The sequence below is a fragment of the Argiope bruennichi genome, chromosome 7 (genome assembly GCF_947563725.1).
Source record: "Argiope bruennichi chromosome 7, qqArgBrue1.1, whole genome shotgun sequence".
In the NCBI taxonomy this organism is placed as follows: Eukaryota; Metazoa; Arthropoda; class Arachnida; order Araneae; family Araneidae; genus Argiope; species Argiope bruennichi.
In genome coordinates, this window is record NC_079157.1 from 72,961,692 (window position 1) to 72,984,167 (window position 22,476).

Consider the following 22,476-nt stretch of genomic DNA (forward strand, 5'->3'; position numbering starts at 1 on the left):
AAAAGCATTTTTTAATTTCGCTGATTTGTTTCGATCAGTGTTGTTACCAATCTCTAATAACACACACAATTTTTTTTTTTAATTTTCTGATTTGTTCAGATTGATGAGTTTTTAAATTATATGAAAGAGAAAATATCTGTTATATATTCATCATCTCTTTGTTTAAATTAGTCATAAAAGCTGTATTTGGAATCGAAGCTGCTCTTTGGGACTTACTTCAAATATATTTATGTTAGTTTAACTGATAAGATGTTCAAATGAAAAGCGGTTATTACTAGTTGATTATGTAATCTTTTTTCATATCATGGCTTGGACAGAATCGAAGAAAAGTAAACGAAATGAATGCGATGAAATACTGCTGATTCTGAATTCTTTTTTGATAGTAGGGATACCATGTTCTGATGAAAGTCCTTCGAAGTTAAAAATTGTCCTAAATAAGTTACTAAGCGCATTCTATCATATCGCCTCAATTTACATTATAATTATTAACACATACTATATTTTTATAAATAATTTTGAAAGCGAAAACTTGACAACAAGTTCCAACTTTTTGTTGGTCACTTTCTTACGACTCTATTTGATAATCAAAAGAAGAACTATTGTTGAAGTGTTTTTGAAGCTACAATTATTACATTCCACGTATAGAAGATGCAAATGGAAATCTTACAAATGGTGGATCATTTTAGCTGTTCTTGTCAGCTATTCGACCGGAATGATTTTATTATTATCCTTCATATTTGATGAGCCAGAACAAAAAAATGAAAGGATGAAATTTTTCATGTTTGGTTACTCTATTCTTGGAGATTACTATAATTACTACGCATTTTTATCATCCCTTGTGGTGGCGGCAAATTCATTTATTTTAATGATAACAAAGACATTAACTTTTGTATTGGTTTGTTTCATTTATAAATATTTGTCCTGCATAATATCCGATTTCAAAAAAGAAATTGTTTCATACTACCCCAACACAACTCCTCAAATAAGTCATAAAATCGCTCAATCTTTTAAACACCTGTCATTTATCACGAGTAATATCGATCAAGCGATATCTCCCTTAGTTTTTGGTTTGTTATGTTTGTTTATGCTTCAGATTCTAGTTTTAACGTCGTTTTTTATGAAACAGAGAATTCTCTCACAAATTATTTTTGGGGCGTGTCTTGGTGTTCTTCTCATTTTGAAACTTTTCTTTCTGGTCATCTTTGGTTCAAAGGTACATGAAGAGTTTGTTGAAGTTCGAACAGCCATTTTCACCTCTCCACTTGCGGATGAACGAATTCATGACAATTTGTCGTCAGTGTTAAATCACATTTCTCTCTGTCAGCTGGTAAATACCTTGATGGACAAGACAAGCATGACTGCGATGGGAATAATCAAAATAGAAAAGGGTGTAATCCTTTCTGCTTTATGTGCTTTCATTACGTATAGTGTATTGTTGACGCAAGTTTATGGAAAATAACTACATTTTTTCTCTAGAATCATTTATTCAAACACGTTACACACGAATTAGATGCCTAAACTTCCCGCTTTAAGCTTGATTGTCTGTCGCGAACTTTTCTAAAAATTGGAATTAAATTTAATTGCCCTAAATTTTATATATTATTAAATAGGCATGGAATAGTATCTAAATAGTTCTAATATCTAAAAGAAAGAGTCTGTGAATGTGTATGTCGACACATATATGTAATGATGTCTCTTAATCTAATTTAAATCCTAAATAATTTCCTAATTTTTATTTTAATTTAGCCCATATTAACTTCATTCTAAAATGATCTCTTATTTCCTGATCCAATTCCCACTTTGTATTTAATTATTTTAAACACGCGCTGTAAAAAACTGCTCACTTCAGTATTTTCCCACGCTCCGAGTGAAGGGATAAAATTCCTTAATGCTTGGCACATTCTTTTAAAGATATTTAAATTTCCCTTTCCTAATACTACACGTGTCAAAGAAATCCCTAACAAAATTTCTTACTAAAAGCCATTGAAGGGAAAATTTCGGTCTTTTTTTTTTGCACTTGTGTCTCGATGTAGACGAACGTCAGTTTGATCATCGCTTCTTGTAAATAATATGTCTCCTGGATGAAATAAATCGAAGTTTTAAAATTTTCAAAACTTTCTTCTATTCCTCCACGCAACTGCTAAATAATGTTTACATATTTATTTTGGAAGATGAGAGTGTGCACTTCAAAGTAGCTTCTTTTGGAAATTTCAGTTAGTTAACAAGTTTAAGTAAAATTTTAAGGTTTTCCTTCCCTAACTTCCATACAAATTCAGTTTATGCGCAGTTTAAATAAATTCTTTTAAATGAACACGAATGATTGTCACGCAGATTTTCTTGAATATGAACTGTTTTTTAAAAATACTTTTCTTGTCTAATTTACAATATGAAATTCGAACCTTTTCATTATTTTATCAGATATTTAATCGTGTTATATTTCTTTCTTTGTTGAAACTTTAAGGAGAATAATTCTGCTAATTTTTTACACAGTTTACTTGAAGAATCAGGAAAGGGTTTTATATAACCTCAAAAAGGACAATTTATAGCTTGAGATAAATACCAAGAGACAAGTTTTTAATGAAACCATGATGTCCTGGGACTCGCCTTCATTAATTGAACTTTTACCATGTTGAGAGAATCATGATCTTCAAGCTAAGTATACGAGGTATAATTTAAATCAAACACGACCCATGTTTCCAGCGAACCTATTTGATGTCAAAGACAACTAATTTTAAAGTTAAAAAAAAAAATCTTAAATTCACTTTAGTAAATGATTTAGATATTTTGAGATTCGATAGGTCTTCTCTGCCACTGTAAAAACAAAAACTTGCATTTAATGCATTGATTGAACTAGTAGATTGAATAAATGTTTGTAAATACCAGCAGAAATATCGTCGTCACCCTTCAAAAAAGAAAAGCATTGCTAAGCAAAATGCTTTAAGAAAATCTACTTTATGAAAGAGAATGTACTTTTTTTGGATAATGAAAATAGCACCAGTGAGTCGCAATAAGTTTTTTAACTTTTTTCATTCTTGACTGATACAGGCAATATACATGGAGAAGACTCATAGGCATTGAAACAAAAACTCAGACACATTTTTAAAATCTAAAATAACTGTTACTAAATAATCCGAGCGAAGTATGTTTCGGGAAATCATAATGGTGGACGCTACTCGTAACTAATGTCGGACCTCTCTCGCTCGTCTGACTCGAACTATCGCTTGATCTTACCTGTCTTTTTTCACCGGATAACACTATTAAAAGTGTTTGCACATCAAATCAGCAACATATATAAATATAATCTGGCGTTGTATCACGCTAACATATGAATAAAGCAAAAATATTTCATCAAATTAAAAATATTTATCAGTGCGATTACTGTTTTGTTTCAAAAACTTCGAAGACCAGACTGTGGACGGCAAAAAATCTATCATAAGCTCAGCAGTAATCATAAGCTGAACAATATATAGACCTGATATAATCACAAGCAGTAAGTTACTATCAGGGCATAGCCATCAACTCTGGAATCTAGATAACATTTGCAGGATTTTAAGTCTTTTCGTTTTTAAGTTGCATTGAGCCGTGGCTTTTTGAGGCTATCTATAAAGCCAGAATTAGAAATATTCCAATCAATTTTAAATTTGAAGAGTTAACAATTTTAACTCCACAATGTTTTAAACACATTTATTTACTAAACAAAAATAGGGTTTTGGAATTCTTAACGTATGAACAGAGTCCTGTCGCTTCAGAAACTTAAAAGAGATAAACCTACCATCATCTTGAATCGCTGCATTCTAATTTTAGTGAAGAGTATACATAGTTTTGCTCATATTGCGCTTTGGATTTTGTAAAGGCAACACATCAAAAGTAATTGATTAGACTAAATGAAGAAGGGGATGATAAATTTTATTGATCTGCAACATATTTATGCATTCATCAAACTAACGCCATGATATTACCGATGGAATTCATAGAAAATGAAACTTTGTAACAGTTGGAATAGGTTGTAGCCATTTTTGATTCAACTTCTAGAGATGTCTTCAGAAACTATATGTTATAATGTAAAAATATGGAGAAATGCTTATCTTTTCCTAATTAACATTCAGCTGTTAGTTTAAAAATGTCCCCCAAAATGTTTATTTTAATCTCTGGAGGATGACTAACTTTCACTAAATAATTGATTTATGACAAAAGAAATAAAGAATAAGTAATGCGCTTTAAGTGCGAAGCGTAAATTATAGCTAATGTGATTAGAATTTACGAAAAAAAATCGTTCAATAGTAATGGGATATTAAAGCTTGCATTTCTAAATATTCTTTGATTAGGGAATACTGTTCAGATTTGCAATTTCATCACCATTTTTCACCCTATTTATGCACTATTCCAGCATGCGCACTAAATTATTTTCGAATAATTCTGTTATCGAGATTCGATTTTATACTTAATACTCTATCGACGTGAGTTGAGATGTCATGGAAGGACAAGCGATATTTATCTTGAATACCTTAAAGTGATATATTTTTTTTATGGAAGTGAAAGCTACTGTTCCACAACGGATTCTGAGACGACCACATTTCGAAGACTCCATCTCATTAAGGAGTGAGACGCCGAACGATGAGTGCATTTCCGGTATTACCTTTGACCTTGGACTTACCCTATTAGATACTAATAACCGTAAATGTAAACATCTCCTTTCATCTTTCCTTTCACCCCTATTTTGACGGATTAAACCCACCCTAAAGCATGCGCAAATGCTCGGAGGGTTTTACAATCCGTTGCTGAACAGTAATTTTATGTTAGTAGAAGAAATAGATTTTGAAATGATTGCAGGAAATGCTGCAGTTCCAAGAGCCAATACTGAAGACATTTGTTTAAATGAGTTCCAAAAGTATACCATAATGCTTTTTTTACATGTAGGATATCTCTTTGTGATTCAGTGATTAATTTCTTAACCGTTAAAAACAAGCATTACTCCCAGATAAAAAAAAAAAAAAAGCTATTTAAAATATAATAAAGAATTATATTCTATGTGATGTTCATTCAGTAACTGCTTTTTAAAAAATTAGAAAATCTAAATTTTTATGTAGTTTTTCCCAGTCCTATTAGTCATTAGTAAAATATTCAAATTGCACTATCATTTTAACAAATAAAACAATTTTATTTCAAACAAACTCCTTTACTATCAAAATTATTTGTTATAAAGCTTTGAATTTCACTTTTTAGATCAAACAGCTGCTACTTCAAGCGTATCTTGGCCTTTAATTAGATGATATTAAGATGATGAAATGTAACCCAATTTATATCTCCTGTGTTCACAAGCCCATAAAGAACTTAGATAAGAAATAACAATAAATTGTAGTTGCTTATATTAAAAAGCAAAAGGCAATTTATTATAATAACAGATTTTTAAAAGGGAGAATTATGAGTTAATATTCAGTTATTTGGGATATTGACTGCAAATATTGCTGAGCCCATTTCCTAACAGTTCAGTCAGAACGTTTTAAAACCTTAAATTAATAGTAATCTGTAAAATTCACAATGGCTGAAGGAAAATTATCCATCCTATTTTTGCTTTCCATAGAAAAATTATACGAGGACTTAAATATGAGATAGATAACTGATAATTTTATTGGAATTTTAGTGGGAAAAAAGTTAAATATATTAGTTTCTTAGTTTCGTTTAAATATATTTGTTAAATTATATATATATTCTTTTTTTTATTAATATTGATGATTTAATGATTATTTAGACAAGAATAAATAATGTATATATTTCTTTCTTGTAATAAAATTTTTATTTAATTGCTCACTTTTTGTTTTGTTTTGTTAGTCCTAATCTTTGATATGTCCAATCTGCAAAATCAAAGTGTGTGACTATACTGATGAAAAATCCATACAGCATCGCATTGCCACTTAATGCAGTCTTGAAACTTTTGTAATGACTTCTCTCGCTTAAGAGTTGAGAAAAAAAGATTTTTTTTATGATCTTCAAATCGCAGATCATGTTGCGCAATGATTAAAAAGTAGTCTGGATGTAAGCTACAAAAAAATATATATATACTGTGCCATTTTCGCAGTTTTCGTCCGTACAGGATCAGTCATGAAACTGCATGCAATGGAAATTAATTTTGAAATATTTAGAAATATTTAAATCCAGAGTAATCATTAATATATTTGAAATAATTCGACACCCCTCCCCCCAAAAAACCCCATTCTGCTCTGTATATATTATCAATTTTCGTCTACCCCAATCCCGATTTTCGAGAGAAATCTCAAAAACTGTAGTTGATTGTATAAATTCTCTTTAGAGAAAAAAATCGATAGAATTCCAGTCACACTCACTGCACGGATTTCGTCACTTTTTATTACATTTGGAAACCCATAACCCCTGTATATGCATCTATGTCTGCTCCTCCTTCACCTGGTCGCTGTTTTTAGGAGAAAGCGACAACGCATTTCATTTTCTATTAAGTAAAAACTTCGATACAAAACCCCCAAACATAGCCACTATACCGATTTCGCTCATTTTTCTTTCTTTTGGACGTTTTTCATATTTAGATGTATCATCAATGGTCACATGCCCTACCAACTCCCAGTTTTGAGATATGTAAATAACATAGCCCCCTTATTGAACAACTAGATTGATTTCGCCAATTAATTTCCTCACTTTGCTTGCATAGTTAATCAGTCAGAGTTGTCTATGTTTAACATACGAATATGATTTTAAAGTGTATTTTCATTTGCCGAGATAAGATGTAATTCATCAAAGTTGGTCACCGAAAGTAGATGGGTGGAGCATTTTATTCAACTTCAGGATAAAAACTGGGCCTGTCGCGAGTGATTTGTTATGTGTGATCACATTTTCTTTAATAGAATTGCGTTTCCCCCTCTCACGGTGTGAATTTTGAGTGACCAATACAACGGGTCCATAACGGTACATAAAAAACATTAAATATAACTGTAATATCGCTTGCAGTGGTAAAATAGAAAAAGGAATCTTAATTTATTTGTATACGAGTAATAAATATTTGTTGAAGAGTTGTTTAATCCTTTTTATCATCACGTAATTTGCCTCTCTGCGACTCAATTTATAAAAGAAAATGGTGCGCGCGTGTCTTTGCGGTATCCAGAAAAATCTTACTTTCTTATTTGGAGTATAAGTATTCGCATTGGTTATTCAGTTCAAGCTCCATTTTAAAAATTTAATTTAAAATTAAATTGGTTTAATGTTTTAAACTGTTTTTTATATAAATTTTTGCACATATTTTCGTTAATATTGTTTCTGATGATTTTAGAGAGAGAAAAAAAAATCTCCACACCTGCGAAGAGAATTTAACAATAGAAGTTTCACTCTAATAAGGCAGTAGCTTCCGTATGACAAATTCATTTAACGCTAATGCTGTGTTCCATTTTCGTCAGATTTTGAAGTTTAGTCAAGAGCAAATGTCCGTAGAGGAGTTTCTTGCGAAAGAGAACCATGCGTTATAAATTATAAATTGTGTTATTATTGTCACGTAGATACTTTAGTTTGGAACTCAATGACACACACAAGAAGTAGAGCTAAACCAATTTCTTAACTCAACTCTGAACTGAGAACAAACACAGTGACGACAAATTTTCTGCTTTTATACTAGCAGAGAAAGTTCCAGAATACTTTTCTGGAGACAGTAAGAAAAGTCCAGAACACTTGTCTGGTAAACTAAAGAAATGGCCAGAATCTTTTGGAACATGAAATAAAGGGAAACATAAAATCAAGAAATTAGATATTTACAGAAACTGTGAATCGGATTGTCTCTAGCGGAATTCTCACTCACTATTTCTTGATTATCAGATCAGTGCTATGACCATTCGGCCAGGGATAGTCGACTGCCTCTTTTCATTGCGGCATTATAAAAATATTTTTTTTTAAATGCATAGCATTATCTTATTTTACATTGATACCTTTGGAGAACATTGTTTCTCTTATAAAGTGTTACGAGTAAGATCCAGGAAATATATAAATATGCAGGTGTGCATATATTGTAAATAGTATTATGCTCATTAAGTGACTTTCCTCTGTGTAATAAATAATTTTGAAAGCTAAAATAACAATTATACATTCATATATTAAATTAAGAGTAATAATTATACATTCAAGATTCAAATTTTGTTATCCTTTTCAAATTTTTTTTAAGTATAATTCAATTTTATTCTCAGTTAAAACACGAACAATCAATATATATATTTTAAATTAAATGAGTTTCAGAATAGTCCAAACTTTCATGGGGGGATGCAGAGGATTTTATATCTTGACTGACTTGGTAGAGTGCCAAATGAGAAGTAAGGTTTCAAGAATCATGAGAGAGAAATAAAACGAAAATAAAATAACGGAAATTGTTTTGATATTTTTAATTTAAAAAAAAATTAGCGAATGTCTGCCAGGAGTTTGGAACTTTTAAGCTGTAGGCTTATGCTTTAAATACCGTTTTTAGATTTGAGTATTAAAATCCTTTCTCAACTTTTATCCATTTATTAATAGGTTATTGGTTTCAATTTTGTACTTGATTTTATTATTCTACGCACAGATTTTCTAAAATTTCTTTTAAATCATATATTTAAGCAAATTCATTTCTAATAATTGAGAAAAGTTTTACTAATAAACTTTTAAATTTTGCGAGCGCCATGATGTAAGAAACGAATCCAAAAGTTAGCCCCCACACCCCTATCGGAAGATGTATTTTTATTATTTTATTCAATTAATGATTAATGTTTGTTTTTGATACTATTTTCCTTAATTCTGCTGACCAACAGATACTAGTCAATGGATCGTTTGATTAATGTTTGATGTTAATAATGATGTCAGATTAATGTTAAATGATTGATCAGATTAATGTTTTATGTATTATTTAATAATACATGACAATTTATAAAAAATAAATTTATTTGGAATAAAAAATATAAAATAAATTAATTACAGAAAAATTATCAACGCATGCTGTTTTTAATAATGCATCACGACGGATAGAATGGAATAAAGATAGAAGTTAATGAAAATTATGAAATGAAACTAGAAAGTAATGAAAAAGTTGAGTCGTTTCTGCCCTGCTACTGATCAATAATATCTCATCACAGATAATTCTAGTAAAACCAAACTAGAAGTTTGAAATCGTGTCAGATTTTGCGTTGTAAAGAAATAAGGAATTATTTAAATTCTTTTATTCTGGCTGATTTTTAGTAACGTTGAATTTAAAAAACTCGACGACTGTGGCAAGGTCTCGTGTTAAAACATATACTGAGAACTGAACTGAAAAGTATTTTTTAAGAATTCTGAAAGCGGTTTTTGCAAATAATAAAAACGATAAAAGATCTAAAAAAAATATTTTAAATTAAAATTTTATTCAAAGAAAAATATTTATCATATAAATAAACTATGACGTACATTCTCAGAAACGTAAAAACAGAAATCAGTTTAAATTGTTATTATCTAGCATTTTCATTATAATGAATTTTTAATTTAGAATTGTATACTATCTTAAAGGCATAATTTGAAAATAATAAAAAGATCAAGTCAGCGTCTAGTTGGGATATATTTTTTTCCCCTATAGTGTTGCAAAATGAATGAATCTATGAGATTTTATCTCTCTTTCTTAGCAACTATGACTAGGATGTGTCTTTTGTTAATCTATAGAATTTTAATGCACACTTTGGTTGTGCAGAGTAAGTATTAATCAGGAAATTTATTATATCTTATGTTTCTTTTTTATGAAATATATAGAATGCTGCACAGTTTTTAAGAAAATGTTGTAGAGCTGTATTTAAATTATAAGTAAATGGCTTCTTCATAGAAATATGATTTTTTATATAGTACATTTTTCTTGTTGTCATCTTGTTTCCCTGTCCTGAGGTGTTCTCTTCCCCCCTCCCCCAAAAAATTGTTATTGTGCTATCCTTTTCCTATACTATCTGATGAATTTAAAACTTTGCAATTGCCACAACTAAAGTGAGACAAATATCTAACTAATTTTAAAGGTAATTTTATGTAATTGTGGTGTCAGTCATGTAAAATACTTGTAAGCTCCCCTATCAAAACTTATATATTTTTAGCATTTTGCAACATGACTCATTTCTGTGGTTAATTAAAAATAAATTTAATGAAAAATTTTAAAACATTGTTACTCCTATGATAAAAAGCAGAATTTTAAAAAATTTTCTACTTAAAAGTTTTAATTTATAGTACTGTTATAAAAATATTATAGAATCTTTGAATAATTTCTTTTTCCTTGCTTCAAATTCACTACCAGGTAGTTCTACATTTATTCATGTTAAATTATAATATTTCTTTTCTCATATAAGTAAAATTTCAAAGCTGTAGCAAGAATATAATGAAAAATAATATCTTCAGTCAAAGAGTATAATAAAAATTGATTTTTAGGAAATGAAATAAGTCTTGTATATATGCATATGCTTATATGGAATGATTTTGAAATGAGGTAAAGATAGGTTTTATACAACTTGCATGACTAATTTTATTTTTATATCATTTATTTGTTTCATATTGTGTTTAACAGTTTGATTTTTATTTTAAGAATTTTCTTTTATTTCCTTTTTAGACCTGTACATTGTATGCGCGCAATATTCCACTAGAAATAGGTGAAAGCTGTTTAAAGTCTATTTTTTCTGCAAATGGCCTTGGACCTGTTCGTAAAGTTAGGAAGGTGAAAGATTTTGCATTTGTCCATTATTTTGTGAGAGAAGATGCAGAAAAAGCTTTGAATCAATTGAATGGTAACTTTCAATCTTGTTTCATTAATTAAATTTTAAAAATTATTAATAATTAACATGTTACTATATTTTATTTTATTTGAAACAGATGGCAGTTAGAATTGCTTGTTTCTTGCACAAAATAAATATTTCTGTTTTGAAAACTAAAATTTCTTATAATAATGAAAATTAGCACAAAAAAAATTTCTATAATTAATTGGTTTATATTTCAACATAAAATGAATTTTCTAGAATTGTATTCTAATTGTTTTAAAAATAAGGTAAGAAAATTCAAATCTTTAGTAAAATGGATCACTAACTTGGCAAAAGATGCAATATTCTGTACTATAAATCCAGAAAAGAGTATTTGTTGGAACTGCAATATTCTGAAAGTACTTTTATTTCAAAACCTCATTTTTTTTTCTTGCTTATTTTCATAATTTTTTTCAGCTATTAAGAATTTATGATGTTGTTTATATATATATAACCTACTTGTTAATTAGTTTAAGCTGTTTTAAATTGAATATGAAAGCCATTTTCTGTCCATGGGGACCATCGTCAACAAAGAAGATACTATGTTGCTTAATTGAGGGGGAAATGGCATTTTTCAAATTGCTAAAAGCTAAGACTTGTCTTAACTGTCTTACTTCGAATAATAAAAGGAACAATTTTCTTTCTGCTTTTTTTTTTTTTCAATTCTTGTCAGTGTAATGTTTTTATGCTTAATTTATTTTTTATAATTTTGCTTTAATATTCATCTGAAGAAATTTTTCAGCATAGCATGTACGTATATAGAGATTTTATTTTTCTTTATTCTCATTATTTATCATCTATCAAGTTAAAATCAACTGTTAGGAATTTATTTTTAAAGTACAAAGGTAGATTTCCTATTTTGAGTGATTCTTCTGCATCAGGTGGGGAGGAGATAGGAAATTCATCTATATTTCAGAAGGTTTTGTTGGTACATTTACTTAAATACAAGTTTTTAAATACATTAAAAATGTATAAGCATTAAATGTTATTTATTTAATGTAAAAAAATTGTTTTTAATTGAATGTTAAATTTTTTTTAATTGAATGTTAAATTTTTGTTCAATAAACATGCTTAGTTTTTGGTAAGAGAATATATTTTTGTTTTGCAATTTATACAGAATTTAGATTCAATGAGCTGTGCTGTGAGTGAAAACAAATATTTAAAAAGTATTCATCTCTAAGTTTTGCTTGCTGTTTAATAAAAACTTAAGTTATCAAATACTATTTGTACAGCTTCATTTATTAGTGTTTAGCATCGTGTTTTTAGGACAGTTGCATTTTCACAGTCACAGTAAATCAGTCATTTTTTTTTCTAATTAGTAAATATGTATTCCTAGGCTGTTTAGCAAGTTTCAGCTAGCATATTTCATCCATTACTAGATTTCGAAGCATATTTTTTTTACAAATGTATTTTTGTGGTAACGTAATTGAATTTGAAATCTTAATTTTTTTTTTATATTTCCTATTTCTTAAAGTTCTATTATTTCTTATCTTTAAAGAAGTTTTTTTAATACTTTTTTGTTTTATAAGTAAATATTGTATTTATTTTACATATTGTACTCTTCAGAAAATTTAAACTTGAAATTTTGACAAATCTTCACATTTTTGACCTTGTGTTCAAAAAACATTTTTAAAAATTGACTTGTCTGTCTGTTTATCTGTTTGGTTCTATGTGACATAGTTAATTAAAAAAAGCTTTGAGTTAGATGTATGAAATTTGGTATATAGTCTTTATACTAAATTTATAGATTTCTATCAAATTTTGAACATAACTACTGTTTGAAAATACGGCTGTTCGGGTTTAATAAAGGATTTTTTTAATGGAAATAAATCCATTATCAATAAACAGTTATCTTTATCTTGATGTTTTCAATCAAATGTAAAAGAATTTTTCTGAAATATCTTGTTTTAAATTATTTAGAGCAGTAGTTATAGTTTGTTACAATTTTTTTTATAAATGACTATTTTCTAGGAACTAATTTAATTGGACATGTCATTGAAGTAACCTGGGCGAAACCTAAGACAAAACATGCTGAAGGCTCTGTTATTGTTCAAAAGAAATCCAGAATTAAGAAAGAGATTGAAGAATGGAACACTAGGTATTGAATTTTCATTATATTATTTGTAAAGTTCTTTTAGACTATTATTTTTCTTTTCTACTTATATATAAATCATTATATATTTTAATTCATTGGGACATTTTGAACAGTGCTTTAATTCTTGGGGGCACTTGTTTTAATTTTGACATTTTCTTTTTGCTGTTGGAGATAAAATAGGGCATTCATTTGTAGTTAGTTTTATGTTTATTATTATAAGTAATCAAATGATATATTATTAAATATTAAGTACTTCTTAAATTTAATTAATTATAGTTTTTAGATTAATCCATTGACCGGTGACTATTCAACACCTGGACATTTCTAGAATGAGATGCTTGAATGAAATTCAATTTTGCATTTCACCAAGGTTTTGGTGCTTATATTTAGGCTTTAAATCCAAATATCTTGATAATAATAGTATCATTTTATGGCCTTTCCCCTGCTCTTACAAAATACATGCTTATTTTTAGTGTAGGCTAGTTAGAAACGTTTTTTAAGTAGGATTTTTTTCCGATTGGTGACATATTCAATTTATCCACCATAACTTGCCAACGAGAAAAGGTAGGGACAAGTTTGCTATAGTATATTATTATCCACATGGTCTCTATGCTTATTTGGCAGATTAAACGAGGCAGGATGCGAGATTAAATCAAACTCGCATTGTATAATAAACATTTATTTTGAAAATTCTTACATGTATGCTGCTTGTTGATATATGCATAACTTTTATGATATGCAACACAAGACTAATTACATAAAATTAAGAGCACATACTGGATAACAGTGAATTGAATATAAAACACAAATTAGCTTCCAATTAAAGGTAGTGTCATACTTTTGTGTATATATATATATATTTATTGGAAATTAAGTAGAATTAGAAATAAAACTTCTGCCTTCTACTAAAAACTTTATTTGTCTGCTTTTTATAAGAGCAAGGTCTTTTATTGTATCGCCAGTGTTTATATCATCACATGCATCTGCACACCGGCTATAAATTTTTTTAATCTTAACACACTTTGCCTTGACCTTGACCTTAGATAATTTTTTAACAATTTTGAAAAGATTCTCTCAAAGCTGACATTGTTTTTGACTATTGGAGGAATATTCTGAGCATCATTATAATCTTGGGAAGAGTATCTTCCACCTCAGATTTCACAATAAATTGTTACAATTCATGTAGATCCACATTAATTCCTTTTCTTTTGCATATGGCTGCTATGAAAACCTGTAGTCAAACTCAATTGAGCTGGTAATTCTCTTTGTCAATTTTGGCAAATGCATGCCTATATTATATTCAGTATTCTTTTAGTCTAGTAGTATAATAAGCATCAGACAGGCAAATTTTTCTGCCAAATTCTGTTGCTGCTGAAACCTTTTGCGAATTTCTACAATTATTCTAGTTCAGAGTTAATTTTTAGTTCAGATTGAAGTATATTATTATTTACTGTGAAATTTTGCCCCTTCTAAAAAATGCTGCCAGAGGCTGGCCTGTTTTTAGAGGCTGGCCCATTGTTCGTTTTGTTCCAATTGGTTGAAGGATTAAACAACAGCTATGTTCTGGTGACTTATGTGCTGATTTCTCGTAGTAAGTTAAGCTTTAAAAATGGTCCGACATGTCTGTGTGAGCGAGGAATTTTGCAAATCAGTAAAGTAAAAATTTAATGGAATCTGTTTAATTTTGGGGGTTCCTTTGTATTTTGTGTCTTGTTTAAATTGTTGAATTGTTCTGCACTCTTTTGAAATCTTTACACTCTTATAAAATTAGACTTCTTTTTGAAGTCTAATTTTCTTTAAAAATATAAAATAAATAAAATATTATGCCATTTAATCAGATTGGTACTCCAAATCTTTTGAAGATCAAATCATGATCACTAACTTGTTACAAGTAATTTTAAGAGCAGTGATGTGGGACTTGAAAAAAAGATGCTTCTGAATTTATTAGAATAATGCCTAATGAATATTAGTAATTCTAATATTGATTTTTGTGAATAATGTTTTATGGATACTTTTTTTATTGGAAACTTGTTCAACCTTTTGAACTACTCCTTTAAAAAGTAGCTGAATTATTACTTTATCCAAAATTTGTTTATATTAAATAATTGATAGGCTCATGTAAGCATTTTAAGTATATTGGATATTTTGGAGATTGAGCCAAAACTTTAGTTATTTCATGATGATATTGTTGTGTGTGTGTGTTACCAAATTCTAGTTTTGAAACTGCTTATGAGTAAGAATGTATTAATCTTTTTTGTAAAATTAGATATCTACTGGCTATTTCTCTAGGCTAAAAAATGTATGATTGAAAGCTATGAATACTCATTTCAGAGTTTGTGATCTCTATTTAATGAAACTTGTTAAGAACAATGTGTTTTCAGAAATAATTAAATTAAATTACAATATATATATAATCACAAATTACTAATAAAAATATATACAGGAAATGATGTATTGTCTGTTTGTGTCTTAAAACTGCCATTCTTTTGTTCAGCCAATTTTCATTTCCTAATTCTAAATCTTTTAATACTAATGTTTTATTGCTCCTAGTAGTCATAATTCCACAAAAGTTTTGATCTTGTGGTCCAAAATCTTGAGAAAATGGATGAAAAAAGTTATTTGTATTTATTTTAAATATATTAAACTTAAGCCACTTTTTTATTATGTTCTCTAAATTATAAGTTTTAAGTATGATTTTAAATATGAGGATTAAGTTTCTTAGCATATATATATATATATATATATATATATATATATATATATAATATGAAATCATTCATAAGGATTGGTGATTTATGATACACAATTACTTTTTTTAGTTGCTTAATTATTTTTTCTATGTCTTTTTATATATGTTACAGTCAAATAATTTTAAAAATCTTTTTTTTTTTTGATAAATTTTTTTAGATAAATTTTTTAAAAGTATATTCAGAATTTATATTTATTATTTTTTAATTTTAACATAATTTTTATAAGTTGGCTGAAGTTGATGAAAATTTGGTCCTTGAATTTTGGTCATTTTATTTTTTAATTATATTTTTATTATGATAACAACTAATTGTAGTGATCGTTTTTCTTTTATAATCCAAAAAATGCGTTAGTGTGTGCATAACCAAGGAAAATATTTTCATCTATATTGTATATTTTTTTTAAAAATCTATCTATAAACCTTGTTGAAGCTCTTTGTATTTTTAAGTGTAATGTTCTTTTTCTTTATCCTTTAGCCAAGAATGTCCAAAGCATGTTATGCCCCAGTCATTTATTTCTACAATAAATGCAGTTCAAAATACACCTGTTCAGGTATTTTCAAATGATAACTTATTTTATTATTTTGGGAACATTGTTTCTTTTATTGCATTGTAGAAATGAAATCTGTGTACTTTTTTTTTCTATTTAAAAAGAACTATATGAAAAAAAAAAAGATATTGATGAAATAATGTGTAATGTGACTTTTTAAATAACTGATGATTTTATTATACTAAGTAATGCAATTACATTCAAATTATTAATAACCTAATGGAGAATTATTATTATAAGAACCTAAATTAAACCATATTGATCTAACTATTTTAAGATTTAAATAACTTTGAAAATAAATGTTTAATGATAAACAAATTAGAATGAAGGTTTCTGGTATGAAATGTGAATTTGTTAGTATTTGGGAGGGTTTATAGAACAAACTCTAATTTATAATAATCTTTTGCAGTGGATATTCTAATTATTGTAAATATTCAAATGTAGATATATTATTTCAAAAAGTATTGAAGTTTTCTTGAACTTATTTAAAGAACTTGATTATACTTCAGACAAATGGTCTTAACTGTATTAAAATATATTTTGGATATAGTATTAAAAATTTAACAGTTACTACCTTTTACTAATTTATGTACTTTTTATATTAGGGAAATGTTTCGTCATAATGTAAATTTTGTAATTTTTATCAACAGTAATTATTTTGCAAAATGTCTATAGCTTGCTGTACTCACAATTTTCCCAGTTAACTTCTGTTTAGTAAAATCACGATTTTAATTTTTCCAGGTGTTGGAATATGTTTGTATACAAAGTGGATATGGGGAACCTTATTACCTAATATACCAATCAGCAAGCAGTGAAATATTGACATTTACATCAAAGGTATTAAGCAATCATATGCTTCTTATAAACCACATTTCTATAGATGAAATTATTACTTTAATTGTGTACCTTGAAAATAAATAGTTATTAGAGATTAATTTTTTTAAAACAACTTAATGATTGAATTATTACCATTAACATAGTTTTTGAAGGCAGTTGATCTTATAAAGAATTAATTTAGCCATCTTAATTAATTTTGATGAATTATATCTTATTATAAAGGAGCAGCTACAGTATCTTTGCAAAAATTGCCCAATGATGATATAGCATTTTGAATGATAGCTCTACTTGAAAATAGTGAAATCGTCAAGTTGGTAAAGAAAATTGACGTGAATGAGCCAGTTATTGTGCAAAAAGGCCAGTATACAAGTTTTATTTTGCAATATCTGTCAAAATGGAGATGATAGTTGAGATGAATATTGATGATGTATTGAGGGTGTCACAAGCTTTCACATGAAATGAAAATTTCCTATCAAGTGGTTGGGATATGAAACTCTGTTGCATGTTTTCCTCTAAACAATGTGCATATTGAAACAGAACTTTTTAATGTCCCTCCAAAATGGAAAATGGTAGAAAACGGACAGATGCTGATGATGTCTTAGAAGTCATTATTTTTTTTAATGGTATAAAAATTTTCAAAAACAATCTAGTGGTTGGATTGGTAAGAGTTGTCAAGGATTTTCCTCATAGACAATGTTCAGTGAGATTGTGTTTTTTTACGTCTCTTGAAAATAGAGAATGGAATAGGGCAAGCAACCACAGAAAATATATTTTGAGGTCATAAACTCTTATATGAAATTAAAATGTTTGTAGTCAAATGATTGGAACTGGAAAACTTTGAAACATGTTTTCTCCAAAGACACTACATGAAAGTGTTAGTTCAATTTTTCTCGAAAATGAGGATGGAACATAGGCAACACTGATGGTATGTTTAAAAGTTATGGGGTTTCAAGTGAAATTATATTTGTCAGATTCATATTAGTAGTATGGCTGGGTGATTGGTTCCATTGATTTTCCTTATTATTTAATATATAGATATTAGTAAAGTTCTTTTATTTTGAATAAAATAAATATTTTTTTATATTTCTTTTTTGTATTGAAAATTTAAATTTTTTTTTAATTCACTGTATTATTTACTGAAATTCCCTGATCATATTTGCTTCTAAGGCCTTGTGTATTCGACAGAGACATTTACTGTGTGCACTTGCAAAAATTTCTGTTATATGATGCAGTTATAAATCTATTTTTAAAACAGAATTTAGGTTTAAAAAAAATTATTTGCATGATAAACCACGAAATCATAGTTACTCTATTAAGAGCTATAATTAGAGACATATTTTGATGAATATTTGTGTTAAAAATATTTATATTGGTCGCTGACAGATCTTCCTGACTTAAGATTGTCTATTTTAATAAACCTTGTTCAAAGTTAAATTAATCTATCTGATAAATAATTTTAATGCTATTAAAATGGATATTAACATAACTTATTACACTATGTTAAAAAATTTCATTAATATTGAACTTTTGTTGAAATTTTTGAGGGTGGTTTGAAGAATTTCAGTAAAACTGCGGTGAATTGATTATATGCAATCTACACTTTAAAGGAAGAAGGTATATACAGTGGCAAAAGTAAATGAATTTGTAGGTACATAGATTAAGAATGAATAGATTTAGCTGCAAGGTTATTCAGCTCAAAGATTGAAAATGAATGCATTATTGTATCTTAAGAAGATATACAGATTTCCTGCCTTCTTGAGGTATTAGAAGGTCCTTGGAAGTCTAAATCAATTTGTCTGAAATTATAATTATGAAATATTATTTTGTTTGCTTACAAATTTCTATTTTTATAGTAAAAAAAGTAGGTTTTTAATTTTCCTATTATTTACATTGAGTGTATGATAATTGTAAAAAATGCATACATTTTAAATATTTAAATTGGAAGTTAAGAATATTACAAAATTTTGATTTGTAATAATACATAATTTTTAATAGAAAAGTAATAAAATTCCCAATTTTCTTTCTTTTTTTCATTAAAACTTGTTTAAGAGTAGTATGATTTACTTTTAACTTTTTTTTATAGTTAAAAAAAATGGAAAAATTTTTTTAGGTTTTTATTCCTTATTTACCATTATGGAAAAATGGTTTTCTATCTGATGGTGGTTTCCCATCTCCATTTGAAGCTAAATGTTTTGCTGCACTGAAAGCACTAAAAAATATTGGATTCTCTGATAATGGTTAGTTTTTATGTTTTTGTAAAATTAATCCCATTTTGTAAAGTTTAAAATTAATCCCATTTTGTAATGTTAAAGATGTAATGAACTGTTGTTAAAAATTGAAGTAACTTATGAATATTGCTAACAAACATTTTAATTTTAATTTTGAATGTTTCATGGAATACAGCAAAAAATAACATGAAACATGGATTTATTATTTGTTATTGGCTTTTTAAAACCCTAATTATATTAATGAAAATGTTAGTATTTCCAGAATTGTAACACTTCCATTTTTAATATTAGTTTGCTGAACATTAATAGTAGCATTATTTTTCTGAAATTGAAAGAAAAAAAATATTAAATGTTTCCATAAAATTATTAATTTGAATTGGAAAAGGTTACATTATAAACTTGCTTTAGAGAACACATATTATTAAATCAATTTTTCAGAGTTGTTTTAAAATTTTCAATTTGGAAAGAATTAATATTGGTTGTTAAACTTTTCTGTGAAAAGAATTTAATGCAAAGTTCTTTTGTGCTTTCATTATTATGTGCACTTTTGTCCCCCCCCCCTCATTTACTCTCTTAAAATTTCCTGGTTTTTAATATTGGCTATGTTTATTGTTACAAAGAAATCCTTGAATTATTGAATTTATTTCATATTTCTTTTAACAAGTTGTCTTATTTATAATAGTACATGACTATTATAAATAGTCATACTGAATAATGTGCACTGCCTTGGAATATTTTTTATTCCAAGGCAGTGCACATTATGAGGTTTCCTTTTCCCCTTTTTAATGAGTAGGACAATTTAACTTCTCATTTAAATATATTTTTAATTCAATCCATATGTTAATTATTTATTATAGGCCAATTTTTATTCATTTTTTAGTTTTATAAATTGTTGAAAATGTATATATTTATTCTTTATTATGCCTCTTGATTGTGCAGCATTCATGTTTACATACAATAATTATTGAAACATATGCTTCGAGTTTATAAATATCGCAATGACATAATGAACTTGATGCAGAAAGTTGAACCTCTGACAATTATATTAGTTATAATACTAATATTTTATGATTCATGGTATTTATATTTTTTATGATTTAATAATTTGGCAATATTGTTATTTTTGTTTTTAAAAGTTTTTTTTTTTTTTTTAAATTAAGCTGTAAAGAAATTGCTTTTATAGTTTTATTTGTTTCTTCATAAAAGCACTATTTTTTAAATGCTTACATTAAATTCATGTCCAGGGAATGAAGCTTTTGTCACCGTAATATTGAAATCAGAAAAATGAGAATGTATGATAGCACTCAGAGCTTATATATCATTTTTAAGATTGGGATTTAATGATATTTAGCTGAACAGTCATTTGTTTTAGCTACATGATACCACAGTTCACATTAGACTTTTGAAATTATAGAAATGTGAATTCTCAAAAACTTAGCAGTTGTAAAGACCTCTGATTTTCCTATCTCCCTGCATATAAGTTCATCAAGATAAATATCCTGGTGATATTCTAAAAAGTGTTTCTTCACCCCCCCCCCTTCTGTCGTTCTATGTAATAACCAATAATTTAAAATGTAGATCTTTATGCCTAAAAAAAACTTTGCCACAGAATAATACAAAATTAAAAAATAATTTCTGAAATATTCAAATCTGCCTACCAAGTTGGACATATCTAAGAAAAACAATCTTGAAAGTGTGTGCAAAAAAGAAAGCTTCCATTTTTTTATATACAATGAGAGTGGGATAAGACAAAAATATAGAAAGTAATTCCAGCAGGTATATGAGTCGAAAACTAATTTGATATGTTATTAGTTGCTCTGTAAAATATCTGTAGTATTTTCTTAAAAGAATTGCAGCAAAAATTAAATGTATAAATAATTTAAAGTTGAAACAATACTTAATAAGTACTTTTTAACTTGTTTCTTAGTTTCAGTGAAGAAATCTTTTAGATGGTCCATTTTTTAAATTTTATTTTTGCTTTATTTTATTTTATTGTTTTTTTTTTTTTTTTACTTTATTTCTTTTGGTAATTTATGCTGATTTCCTGTTTTTCTTCTTTTTTTATTATAGATTTTATGGTAACAATAATATTAAATAATGTATCCACAAAGTTAAAAAAAACTTGCTTTCAATCATTGTTGATTTAGTGAAGTCTAATGGAAAAATTAACATATTTTAGCATATCTATTTATATTGCATTTTTTAAAAATATTATTTTACTGCACTATGATCTTACCTTTTAATCATTTATAGGTAAAATAATTCTGAAGAGCAAATTTTAATTGATAATTATTCTTTTTCACAGATTACCATATTTCTGAAGATTCAATCATTCCAGCTATAAAGCATACGTCCTGTTCAAGCATTGCCTCGATCCCGTATTCTTGTTCCCCAATTGGTTTGAATGTTGAACAGGAATCTGTATATTGTCAAGAACTTGTGAAAGCTTCAAGCACATATTCTGATCGGTGGAATTTTACAAAAGATGATGAAATTATTAGCAGTAAAAAGTGTAAATGGATTTTTTTTCTTCTTACCTTAATTTCTGATAATCTCAATCGTTTTTTACAATTTCAAAATTTTAAATTAAAATATATTTCTAAAATCAGTTATTAATAAATATCAAATATTTTTTAATTGAATGTCTTAAGAAATTCCAGTTATAGAGCATTTTAATACTATAATTGATGATTCTTACTTTAAAAATGTTTGATTATGGTCTTTTTATATTTTCAGCTGATTCTGTAAGCATTTATGATCTTCTGGCAACTGCAGCACTTTTGGCTAATCATGAATTGCAGGCTTGTTCTAGCAAGCAGAAGTAAAGATAAAGTCTTTGTTAAGTGAAACAGGTCAAGAATTATTTTCAAACTTGATTAATGCATCAGCATTCAATAAAATTACATGAACTTTTGAATTATTTTTTGTTGTAATTGTTATGTTTTAGAAATCAGTGTATATTTTATATAATCACTGTTTTGTTTAGTTAGTTTTATCAAATTATCTTTTCTAAAAAATAGTGCCATTTTATGTCTCTTTTATCAATGTTCTATCTGTTTAGCTACAGTTTTGTGTATATTTTTTCCACTCTTTTATATATTATTTTTTTTTATTTTGATAAGTGTACATCAATTTAATTTTTTATATATTATATTTTATAACTGAATGATATAATATGATTATTCTTAAATCATATCTTTATTAATCAATCATTTTAATAATGTGGAGGCTGGGTGATTGTTGTAGA

The 22,476-nt window shown here is 27.4% G+C and overlaps 1 protein-coding gene across 1 annotated transcript in view; it reads left to right on the forward strand.

Moving 5' to 3' along the window:
- LOC129976198 (probable RNA-binding protein 46) overlaps window positions 1-22,262 on the forward strand; it is a 35,126-nt gene extending 12,864 nt beyond the window's left edge. The window contains exons 2-8 of the mRNA XM_056089647.1: window positions 10,589-10,763; window positions 12,744-12,870; window positions 16,092-16,167; window positions 16,906-17,001; window positions 19,112-19,238; window positions 21,535-21,741; window positions 21,966-22,262. Coding sequence (XP_055945622.1) covers window positions 10,589-10,763; window positions 12,744-12,870; window positions 16,092-16,167; window positions 16,906-17,001; window positions 19,112-19,238; window positions 21,535-21,741; window positions 21,966-22,054 — 897 coding nt within the window. The 3' untranslated portion in view covers window positions 22,055-22,262. The remainder of the gene's footprint in view (window positions 1-10,588; window positions 10,764-12,743; window positions 12,871-16,091; window positions 16,168-16,905; window positions 17,002-19,111; window positions 19,239-21,534; window positions 21,742-21,965) is intronic.
- Window positions 22,263-22,476: the final 214 nt, after the last annotated feature.